Source organism: Trachypithecus francoisi, unplaced genomic scaffold (genome assembly GCF_009764315.1).
Source record: "Trachypithecus francoisi isolate TF-2019V2 unplaced genomic scaffold, Tfra_2.0 Lachesis_group10, whole genome shotgun sequence".
In the NCBI taxonomy this organism is placed as follows: Eukaryota; Metazoa; Chordata; class Mammalia; order Primates; family Cercopithecidae; genus Trachypithecus; species Trachypithecus francoisi.
The window spans coordinates 39784622-39796777 of record NW_022681455.1 but is presented as its reverse complement, the minus strand read 5'-3'; the positions used below and the strand labels follow the sequence as shown (position 1 = coordinate 39796777).

Sequence of the window (12156 nt, the reverse complement as noted above, 5' to 3'; positions counted from 1 at the left end):
AGCCAGGCATGGTGGTGCATGCCTGTAATCCCAGGGCTACTTGGGAGGCTGAGGCAAGAGAATTGCTTGAACCCAGAAGGCAGAGGTTGCGGTGAGCCGAGATTGCGCCATTGCACTCCAGCCTGGGCAACAAGAGCAGAACTCCATCTCAAAAAAAAAAAAAAAAAAAAAAAAAAGGAAGGATTTTGGAAGACTTAGCCTGAAGAAAAAAGAATGTAAAATATCTCAAGACTTTTTTCATATTGATTATTTACTGAAATTGTAACATTTTGGTACATGAAACTTCCAACTTTGGTTAAAAGTATATTATTAAATTAATTTCAGCCATTTCTTTTAGTTTCTTAAAGTTTTATTAATTTTATTTTAAATTTAAAGATGGGGTCCTGCTCTGTCTCCCAGGCTGGAGGGCAGTGGTGGACTCATAGTTCACTGTGGCCTTGAACTGCTGGGCTCCAGTGATTCTCCCACCTTAGCCTCCTGAATAGCTGGAACTGCAGGCATGCACCACCATGCGCAACTAACCTTTTTGCTTTTTAAAAAATGTGGCCAGTAGAAAATTTTAAATTACATATGCTCTCACTCTGATGAATGCCATTATATTTCTCTTGGGCAGTGCTGAACTGTACTGGCTCATTTGAAAAATACCAAACAGCTACCCTTGGATGGTCATCAGTGCCTTTGGTCTGAATACTCCTTTAGTAGCTAGGTCTTGAATTTAGGGATTATAGCTATTTCACATTCTCTTTATTCTCCATTTTCAGATTAATCTATTTCTTTTAATCTCCACTTTTGATTTCTGGAGAAGTTTGAGCCCAAATTAAATCCATCTTTGATCTCTGGCCCAAACTTTGGTGATGGATTTCTGGATCCTGCTGAAAGAATCCTAATTGTTCTCTTCAATGTATCTTTAGACTGTTTCACAAAGGCCTGTTTTGAGACTATTCCTGCCTTTGCCCTTTTGGATAAAACTATCCCAGATTTTTTTGTTGTTGTTGTTCCTCTCTCTCTTTCTCTCTTTTTATTTTAAAATTCTTTTATTTTTTCTTTTTGAGACAGAGTCTTGCTCTGTTGCCCAGGCTGGAGTGCAATGGCACCATCTTGGCTCCCTGTATCCTCTGCCTCCCGGATTCAAGCAATTCTCCTGCTTCAGCCTCCCAAGTAACTGGGATTACAGGCGCCTGCCACCATGCCCAGCTAATTTTTGTATTTTTAGTAGAGATAGGGTTTCGCCATGTGGACCAGGCTGGTCTTGAACTTCTGATCTCAAAGTGCTGGGATTACAGGCATGAGCCATCGCATCCGGCCTTTGTCTTTTTAAATTCTTATTTGCTTTTTTTGTTGTCCCATAAAGAATTCTCCTTGGTCTTCATAACTCTACTTTTTGTCTTTCATATATAATATACATCTCTCCCTCCACTTCCACCTCATTTTCTTATTGTGTCTTCTTTTACATAAGTACAAGTAGGGCTCACTAACCTGTTGTTGCCTAGTGGGGCGGTCCTTACCTTGTCTTTGTGTCTCCCCATTGTCTTTCATTATATCCTTTAAGGAATAGCCCTATAACCTGTGCTTTTCTTCTTCTTTCTTTCTTTTTTGTTTTGTTTTTGAGACACGGTTTCACTGTGTCACCCAGGCTGGAGTGGAGTAGTACAATCTCAGTTCACTGCAGCTCTGACCTTCAGGGCTCAGGTGATTCTCCCACCTCAACCTATAGTGAGACTACAGGTGTGCACCACATCTAGCTAATTTTTTTTTTGGTGGAGACTGGGTTTTACCATGTTGCCCAGGCTGGTCTTGAACTCCTGAGCTCAAGCGATCTGACCCTCCTTGGCCTCCCAAAGGGCTGGGATTACAGGTGTGAGACATCGCGCCTGGCCCCTGCTTTGCTTTTTCTGAAGAGGACATTCTCCCGCTGATATAAGCATGCTACATACCTTCATAATTGTGGCTTGTTACCAGCTGGCCTAGGCCAAAATCTATTACATAAAACAACAGTTTGCTGAAATATTTTATTCAGCATGATTCCATTTTATTGATAAGAACAGTTTACTATGTCTTTATCTATGGACCCCTTCCAAAGTATTCTTTTTTTTTTTGAGATGGAGTCTCGCTGTGTCACCCAGGCTGGAGTGCAGTGGCGCAATCTTGGCTCACTGCAACCTCCGCTTCCCAGGTTCAAGCAATTCTCCTGCCTCATCCTGAGTAGCTGGGACTACAGGCATGCACCACCACACCCAGCTAATGTTGTTTACATTTTTAGTAGAGCCAGGGTTTCACCACCTTGGCCAGGATGGTCTCGAACTCCTGACCTCACATGATCCGCCTGCCTCGGCCTCCCAAAGTGTTGGGATTACAGGCGTGAGCCACTGCACCTGGCCACAAAGTATTCTTTAAATTACATAGATACAAACAGAGTGAAATTGTTGAAAAAGCACCTTTGGCTTATTTTTAAATCTCTGAATTGAAAATATTGGTTTTAATATTCAAAATTAAAAATTAATAAAATATCCAACTTACACATATGTTCAGAGATAAATATTTAAGCATTTTAAAGGCTGTTTTCCCCCAAGAACATTTATTCAACCAATCAATACTTATTGGCTACCCACTGTGAGCTATTTTAATTACTAGGAATACGGCAGGGAACACAACAAAGTTCCTGCGCTTAGGAAGCTTACATTTTAGTGGGAGGAGACAGAGGAGAAGATCAGTAAGCAACATGTATATCAGAAGGTGCTATGTGCCATGGAGAAAAGTGTGACAAAGAAGCTGGGATGACGGGGGGCGAAGGAGAGGAATGGTTGTAACAGTTAGTAGGTCAGGGAAGGCATACAGTAAAGGAACATTTTAGCAAAGACTTGATGGAGGTGAGGAAGCTAGCCATTCAAGTATCTAAGGGATGAGACTTTCAGGCCAAGGGAATAGCAAGAGTGAAATCCCTAATGGGGAGAATGCCTGGCATCTTTGAGAAAACGTGATCTATGTGGCTGGAGTAGAGTGAGCAAGAGGTAGAGGGGAGTAAGCAAGAGGTAGACGGGAGTAAGCATGAGTAGAGTAAGCATGAAGAGTAGAGTAAGCATGAAGAGTAGAGTAAGCATGAAGAGTAGAGTAAGCATGAAGAGTAGAGTAAGCATGAGGCAGCAGAATGGCCAGATCACATAGAGCCCTATAAGTCACTGTGAGGACTCAAACTTTTCCCCAAAGTGCCATGAGAAGGCAACGGAGGGCTTTGAGCAGAAGAATGAAATTATCTCACTTACGTTTTAGCAGGATCCCTCTTATTGACATGGCTGGAAGTTAGCAGGATCCCTCTTATTGACATGTGGAAAGCAGGCTGGAAGGGGGAAAAGGAGACTAGTTAGACTATTGCAAGAGAGACCAGGCAAGAAATTATGGTAGCGTGGACCAAGGTGGTAACAGTGGAAATGTTGAGAAATAATTGAATTCTGGATGTATTGTGAAGGTCTCAGCTGACAGAGTTTGCTGATGGATTGGACATAGAGTGTAGTAGAAACAGAGGAGTCAAGCAGATCCTAATGGTTTTGGACTGAACATTTAGAGGGATAGAGCTGTTGTTTTCTGGGACAAGGAAGAGCACAGGAAGTGCACCATTCTTTAGGGTGGGAAGAAGTCAGCATATGCTGAGTTTGAAATGGAGTTTAGAAAAAGCCTTCTCAAGTTCCTAACAAATGAAAGGACCTCCTAAGAATCAGGAAACTTAAGTTATGTCACAAGGAATATTATTGATGAGCTCTAAGACTCTGAGTAATTACTTTATCTCTGTGGATCTCGATTTCTTCCTCTGTTAATCATTAGACTGAACGCGTTAAAATCCCTTCTAACTCCGTGATTCTATTGTGCTCTTCAGTGGTTTCAGAAGACAGCTGACCAAAATGCCTTTTCAGATTACTATGCAACTACATTGTATAAAATGCAATATTTTGGGATGATGACATTTGATGTTTAATATACCATTAATGGTTTATTGTAAACTTGGGTGCTAAAATCGTTCTCTAAAATGTGTGGGGAAAAGTCAATAAAAAGAGAGATCTGGATTGCTTGTGTTTCTACCACCTGTTATTTTAAATAGTGGAGGGTGTCATTTTTCCCCAAGGAATTCAATATGCTTTATAGATATTATACTAAAATTACATTTTAGTTTAATTTAAATCTTGTTAGAAGTGACTGGTACATGGTAGGCCCTCAGTATGTGTTTGTGGAATGAATAGATGAATTAGAAATGAAAATGCTATTTACACAAGGTACCTTTCGGAAGATATTCTGTATGTGATTCACTACCTTCTTTAAAACTTCTGCCATCTCTTTTATTTACATGGTAGTAGATATAATTACTCTTTTTTAAGGAAATGGGGTAGAAAATGGCTAATTGATTCACCCAGTCATCACCCATTTGATAAAAGAAGTGAACCAGCCTTATCATAATTCTCAAAAGCTGAGAATATGTGCTCAGACCTCATACTACACAGTGCTCTGAAGAGCAGTTCAGCAGCTATGTATTATGTTGACCTCTGTGTTATGTTGGTGTTCATATCTGAAGCTGTGATACGTCTGTAGAGTTCGAGAAGCAGTCTGGACACACTAAACAGTAAATATTACTGTCTAAAACACAATCTTCCCTGCTAAATGACATACTAGCCAGACTGCCTTAGATTATCTCTTTGTATGGTTCATTGTTTGCTTCTCTAAAATGGAGGCAAGTCAGCTGTCTCTACTAAACTCTGTCTCTACTAAAAATACAAAAATTAGCCAGGCGTGGTGGCGTGCCTGTTATCCCAGCTACTCGGGAGGCTGAGGCAGGAGAATCGCTTGAACCTGGGAGGCAGAGGTTGCAGTGAGCCGAGATCACGCCACTGCACTCCAGCCTGGGTGACAGAGTGAGACTCCATCTGAAAAAAAAAAAAAAAAAAAAAAATAGATTCTGTGTCTTCTACCCCAAGTGTTCCACTGTGCTTGTAATCCAGTACTAAGCTAAGTCAGAGTAGCATTGCAAGAAGAGTGAAATTGACACCATACCTCCACCCGCTTCCCCTAAGCCATTGCCAATCTGATTAAACCTTCTCTATGCAGGACAGGTTTATCTTAATTTACTTTTTGACTTTTGACTCATGGTCAACAAAATGAAACAAAACCATCCTGAGAATTAAATGGTTGATGCTAGGATACAGCACCAAATTAGTGGAAAAATAAACTTTAGTTCAAAATACTAAAACTAAGTTCAATAGTCATACAATTCACAGTTGCATTCTTTTCTCCCAGGTCAGACAGCAGAAGTTCCTTGGCTGTTTACATCCTGTTCTTGGATTTCCATTTCATGCAGCTATCTAGTTTTGAATTTCTTGCCAATTGTAGACACTGTCCCTCTTGAGAGCTAAAAAGCACACAATTTGTCATTTGGTTCAAAGCTGCTCCAGCTTTTCAGAGGGATTTATTGTGCAGATCTTGTCAAAGCAATACTGTTTACCCACCATTTGTATACAGGAGTACAACAGCACAGTGTGGTTGAGACTACAGGGCAAACATTGTGCTAAGTTAGGTAAACCCAGTGATGTAAATATGGGGTAATTTATAAAGCTTTAAGAAAAACAAGGTTTATTAATCCAGTAGTGTTTGGAGGTGCAGCTTTTAAATAATTACTGTTTTTCACATTGCAGATTTCAAAGAATTTTTGATCAGGATGCAAACCAAGAGACCATTTTTGAAAACATTGCCAAACCAGTTGCTGGGAGGTAGGATTTCCCATATTTTGTTCAGTGGGCTCGTGGCTTTTCATGTTGTCTTCAATTCTCAGATAACTGTGGTAGTGTGCTTAAGTATATGAATTATATACTTAGGCTGCAGGACATGTAATGATGATAGCATTAATACCTTCTGTTCCTATAACCATTTGTTTTAGATTTAGATTCTGAGTCTCAAAACAAAACAAAATAACACAGTGAGATAGACTAGCTATTGTTACTCCTATTTGTAAAGATATATAAACCGAGGATCACAGAAATGAAGTGACACTACTCAGGGTTGCATGGGTAGTGGTGGCAGAGTCCTAGACGATTTTTGGACTGCTAAGTTCAGTGTTCTTTCCTCAGTACAGTACAGTACAGTACTTCAAACATACAGTTAGATGGACAAAGGATAAGGTATGGGTGGTACCTGGGAGGCTGCCTAATGATGCTGGCCCTGCTCTACCTCAGTGTCATTTCAAAGCTTGGCCCTTTGCTTTAATATATCTAGATAATTCCAGGCTGCTGACTACTAGAACCAAACTCACACGAGAGTACCAAATAAATCAGAGTGCCAATTTATTAATATGTATTGGCAGTCTCCTAGGGACTAAGACACTCAAGCTCTTTGATAAGCACACAGTCCTCTTATAGGGAATCCATTTAGAAAACTACTGCTAACAAGCTTGCTTTCTGATCTGAAATCATTTGGATGATGCTAATGACCTAATGATAATCCCAAGATATATTCATCGTTACAGTTAAATAATGAAAATTATACCTGCTAAATGAACCCAGTTTTCAAGTCTACTCATCAGTACACCCTTTTTAGTGGACATTGCTGAGAACACGTTGCTACATTATGTCTCTCAAACTCCTGTTTTATGAATCCTATGCAAACCAAGCCCTTCTTTTTTTAATACAGCCTTCCTTCATTAGGTAACCTACAATCAAGTAGGCTTAAGCTATTTTAGAGTTATAATCACAATCCAATAACACCTCTTTAGATAAAATTCAAGTCTCCTTGATTAGATGTCAAACATTTCTGAAATTCCCATCTTTTTAGCAATCATTTGGGTTGTGTCATTTTTCAGATAGCTAGTTTCATGTGTTTTATTTTTAAACTTCCTAACATCATTCAGGAAGGGAACCTTATGTTTCTTTTTCATGGATGCCTGGGTTTTCCTTCCGCTACAGACTCTCATCTTGAGCCCACTTTCTCCTCCAGCTACTGCCCTTTTCTTCAGCTTTCCTTTATAGAACATATCTTTGAAATGGCCTACTATATTCACTACTTCAGTTCCTCTCCCAAACCCTGTTCTTATCATGCTTTGGCCTCCACTGCCTCAATGAAATTGTTTTTGTCAAAGTCAACTATGAATTCTATTTGCTAAATTTAATAATGATCATTTCCCAGTCCTCATGCTATTTGATATGTCTGCCATTTTGACACAGTTGATCACTCCGTCCTCCAAATACTTTCTTCACTTGTCACACTCTCCTGGTTCTCCGTTCCTTCTCAGTTAACTTATGCGGTTTTAATTGTATGCGGTGACCATTTCCCCTTGCTGGAATTCCCTCTGTCTGGAATTCTCTTCCCTCAGAAATCTGCATGGTTTCTCCCTCAGCAACCTGAAATTTTTGCTCATAGCGGCTTTCTCAGTAAGGCCTTCCTGTAGTACCTTATTTAAAATTGCACCTCCGTTACCCTTCCCTATTTGACTTTATTTATTTTAGCACGTATCACCATCTGACATTTTTTTTATGATTATTTTACTTTAAGTTCTAGGGTACATGTGCTCAACGTGCAGGTTTGTTACATAGGTATACATGTGCCATGTTGGTGTGCTGCACTCATTAACTCGTCATTTACATTAAGTATTTCTCCTAATGCTTTTCCTCCCCCTGCCTCCCACCCCATGACAGGCTCTGGGGTGTGATGTTCCCCACTCTGTGTCCAAGTGTTTTCATTGTTCAGTTCCCACCTATGAGTGAGAACACGCAGTATTTGGTCTTCTGTCTTGTGAGACGGGGTTTCACCATCTTGGCCAGGCTCGTCTTGAACTCCTAACCTCGTGATCCACCCACTTTGGCCTCCCAAAGTGTTAGGATGACAGGCGTGAGCCACCGCACCTGGCCCTGACATATTATGCAGTTTAATTCTATATTAGTTTTTGTGTCTGTTTGCCTCCACTAAAACAAAGCTCCATGAAGGTAGGGGCTTCGTTTTATCCACTGATGTGACAAACTCCATGATAACAAGATTTCAAAAATGACAGGCAAGAGCACTTTTATCCAAGCAGCTCAAGTTGGCCCTGGTGGGATTTATCTTTTATCAATAAGAAATATTCCTCTTTATCCTTTCTATTACTTTTCTCCTTGTATTCTTTTTTTTTTCCTGAAATTAGTTTTGCTATTTTTTTTTCTGTCAGCCTTTGTCTTATCTTTCTCCTTCTCCTAGTTCAACTGCCTTGTGACATTTTGTTTTTAAGAATGGGCCTGATAAATAAAATATGGCTGCTTTTGCCTTTTTAGCTAAACCCACAGTTCTTGATCTTGAATTAGTTACTTTAACCAGTTTATCTTTATTATGATCACCGTAATTTGGAGCTATTCCTCCTATGTTATTTTCTTTCTCCTCTTTTTTGTACTTCCTAATTTTTTTTCCTTTCTTGCTTTTTGTTGGTTTGACTGTTGTTGCTGCCTCCATTTTCTTTCTCAAGTTGTACATTGTTCTTCAACAGCTCTAGTTTAAATTCAGATATTTAAACATTTGTATTTTTCTCAGTATCAAAAACTTTGTCTCTGCCTCTGTCTCGCTCTCTCTCTCTTCTCTCTAGTCAAGAATGTTAGGATACTTTTACTTTGCCTCTCCTACACCTCTACAAGTTTCACTATGGAGATCAATTGATATTTCTGTCTGAATTATTATTATTAATTTTTATTAACATTTAATTATCTCAAAGTTATACTATTTCTTTGTCACTGTTTCTTGTATTTGTGTCTAATTCTTAGATTCCTTTTGGTAATCATCCTCTAATAACCTCTTAGAAAAAATTCAGGACTGGGGAACTTTCTGAAGTCTTTCCTTTCCCTTCACATTAAATGAGCCCAGGAGTTCAAGATCAGCCTGGGCAACATAGTTAGATTTTTGTCTCTATAAATAATCCTAAAAATCAGCTGGGCATGGTGGTACACGCCTATAGTTCCAACTATTCAAGAGGTTCAGGTGGGAGAATCACTTAAGCCCAGCAGGTTGAGGCTGCTCTACCCGTCCATTTGACTGGGTATAGCACTCTACGCTAACAGTTCCTTCCTCTCAAAGCTGTGAAGATACTGCTTCATTGTCTCTTTGCATACAGGGTTGTTGAAAACATGTCCGTGCCGACCTGATTCTTATTTCTTTTTAGACATAACTTTTGTTTTTACTTTCCAGGTGTTTCTAGGATTTTTTTCTTTTCTTGTTTTTATGAAATTTGATATTAATCAGTCTAGGTATGGATATTTTTTTCATGTATTCTTTTTTTTTTTTTTTTTTTTTGAATCAGATAGGAGTAATCAGGGTGTTGCAAGTCCCGATTACGCAGAGACGTTAATCACGTTTCATGCACTCTCCAATCATCATGTTCTAATCTGTCCTCCAAAGGAGGAACAGGTAAGGATTATCCCACCTGACGATTTTTTTTCATGTATTCTTATCTCTCAGTCAGCTATTTCAATCTGAAAACTCAAGTTCAAGGGTCATCACATGGACCTTTTCTTTGGTAGTTAAAAAAAAAGTTCTTCCTTTTTTTTAAAGTAATCTCATTTTATTTATGTATTATTTAATTATTTAATTTTTAGTTTTTGAGACATAGTCTCATTCTGTTGCCCAGGCTGGAGTGCAGTGGCGTGATCACAGCTCACTGCAGCCTTGACCTGCTGGACTTAAACAATCCTCCTGCCTCAAGGCCTCTCGAGTAGTTGAAATTACACATGCATGCTACCACACTCAGCTCATTTTTTAAATTTGTTATAGAGATGAGGTCTCAGATTGGTCTCAAACTCCTGGGTTCAGGAGATCTTCCTGCCTCGGCCTCCCAAAGTGCTAGGATTCCAGGCATGAGCCACTGTGTCCAGCCAAAAAAAAAACCCAACATATCTATTCTTTCTTTCTGGACCTTGCAATCCTATCCTTCAAATATTACAACTTCCCATTCATAGTTCTCCTCTCTTTGCCCTGTGCTTCTGAATTCTGCAAGAATTTGTCAGCACAGATTCCAGCATGGTAATTTGCTTTTCAGTCATGTGAATTCTTCTTTATCCCTCTAAATTGTTTAATTTTTACTATTTTATTTTTCATTTCTAGGAAATGAAAAAGTCTATTCTTGCTTGTGAATGTGGTATCCCCCTTTCCCTCTGAAGAGAATGATCTTCTTTTGAAACATTGGGTTGTTTTTGTTTTTTCCTGTCTTCTTTTTCTTTATGTGCATGTCCTTCTGATGAGTTTGGTGCCTTGCTTTCCTGGTGCAGATTTCCCTCAATATTGGTGATTCTTAGTCATGGGCCTATCCCCATCATTTGAGGATGCTGTTGTCTGTTTGAGCACACCGTTTCTGTTCACTGTGGCCTACCCTCGTGTCTATGGGGAAGGGATGGCATGTGCTGATGGCGTGGCATGCTTATTTGCTAGGCGTCAGGCCGTCTTTCCTCCATGGTGCTAGGAGTCTCTCACTGTCCCTAATCCAAGCTTCTACTCTGCAGAAACATGTACTGCAACAGTGAATAGACAGACGGGGGCAGAGTCACATTTTCTTCTCATTCATCTCTGTAGGAGAGGGTTGTTAAGCAAATTGACTTATTTAAGAGCCTGGGGAGGGAATCACTTTTTTCATTGACTTTAAATATACTGTATATAGTATGTTTCTATTTTATGCAAGTTTAAATTGTGTGACTTTGAAACGGTAAAACATAAAATACTAATAACATAAAGTGTCATTTATGCGCAATATTTAAATTAATATATCCCCATACATTGAAAATCAAATTTTTAAGAATTACATAATCTGGCAGGCCTTTGAATGGAGACTGTACCACTTTAGATATTAAACAGAAATGTCTGCTATTCCTAGTGAAGATTAACCTTCAAGAACACATTTGCAACATACAACGTGACCACTTTAAACAAGCCCTTTAAAGTTATGCTACTGGGTTAACACATTGTAGCTTAATTCTGGTTACTGTATGCAATTAAGGCTAAATAAAACTAATCACATTTCTTTCCAAAATTCTGTAATTCAGGAATCTCACCAATTTAGACATCTTTTCTACTTAGTCCAAACCAGTGATATTATGTGCATGACTATATAGCAGAGGTCCCCAAAGCCTGAGGCCACGTGCCAGTACCAGTCTGTGGCCTGTTAGGAACTGGGTCACACAGTAGAAGGTGAGTGGTGGTGGACGGAGCATTACTGCCTGAGCTCCGCCTCCTGTCAGATCAGCTGTGGCATTAGATTCAGATAGGAGCACAAACACTACTGTGAACTGTGCATGTGAGCAATCTAGGTTACGCACTCCTTATGAGAATCTAACTATGCCTGATGATCTGAGATGAAACAGTTTCATCCCAAAACCATTCCTCCAACAACACACAATTATTTGGTGCAAAAATTGTCTTCCACGAAACCAGTCCCTGGTGCCAAAAAGAGTGGAGACCAAAGCTGTATAGGATTGCACGTATGAGGAGAAATAGTAAAGCTTGAACTTTGTATCATTGGAAATAAATGTGGTTATTTATTATTTAGTACATTTCCACTAGGAAGTGCTTCATGGTGATGCGTCTTCTAATCTTAGATGTCTTCGAAATCTATCTTGGGTTGATTAGTAACGTGTGAAAACTACCTTTTGTCATCTGAATTTTGCTCATTAATTTCTGGGTGAATTTTTTGAATAAATTTCTCTTATGTAAGATTTAAGAAGTCCACAAATGTCTATGTTATTGCAGTATGCAAAAGAGTGTCTTGTTTTATTTGTTTTTTTATCTGGTGTTATGCTTCTCAAACTGAAGTGTGTCAATCTCTGGAATATGTGGTAGGCTATCAGAGAATACCTGAAGCTTCAAGCAAAAATAGTACATTATCCTTGAGTGACAATTTCATTCAAAGACTTAGGGAGGAAAACTGTGAAGTCTAGACATTTATGAGATCTTATCACACATCTGCAAGTTTGCAGAATTTCAATTTTCTAGTAGAGCCGATCTATGTTTTACCTAAAAGCCTGGGGTGTAGGAAATTTACTTTATGTGCAGTGAGTAATTCTGCAAAAATTTGGAAATTCACTGTTTTGTAACAACATGATGGTTTGACCAAAATGAATAGAATGTGCACTGGCAGGAGGACGGGCTATGCTATGACACAGTCCCCGTAGCTGGTGCTGAACA

At 39.2% G+C, this 12156-nt stretch overlaps 1 protein-coding gene and 1 non-coding gene across 3 annotated transcripts in view; one reads left to right on the top strand and one right to left on the bottom strand.

Annotated features, from left to right (window-relative positions):
• KIF6 (kinesin family member 6) overlaps positions 1–12156 on the top strand; it is a 382690-nt gene that overhangs the window by 5732 nt on the left and 364802 nt on the right. For both annotated transcript variants that reach the window (XM_033217053.1, XM_033217052.1), the window contains exon 3: positions 5673–5747. In XM_033217053.1, coding sequence (XP_033072944.1) covers positions 5673–5747 — 75 coding nt within the window. The remainder of the gene's footprint in view (positions 1–5672; positions 5748–12156) is intronic.
• LOC117088871 lies at positions 9282–9416 on the bottom strand. Its single transcript, XR_004439389.1, has one exon. It is a non-coding gene; the product is annotated as a U8 small nucleolar RNA (small nucleolar RNA).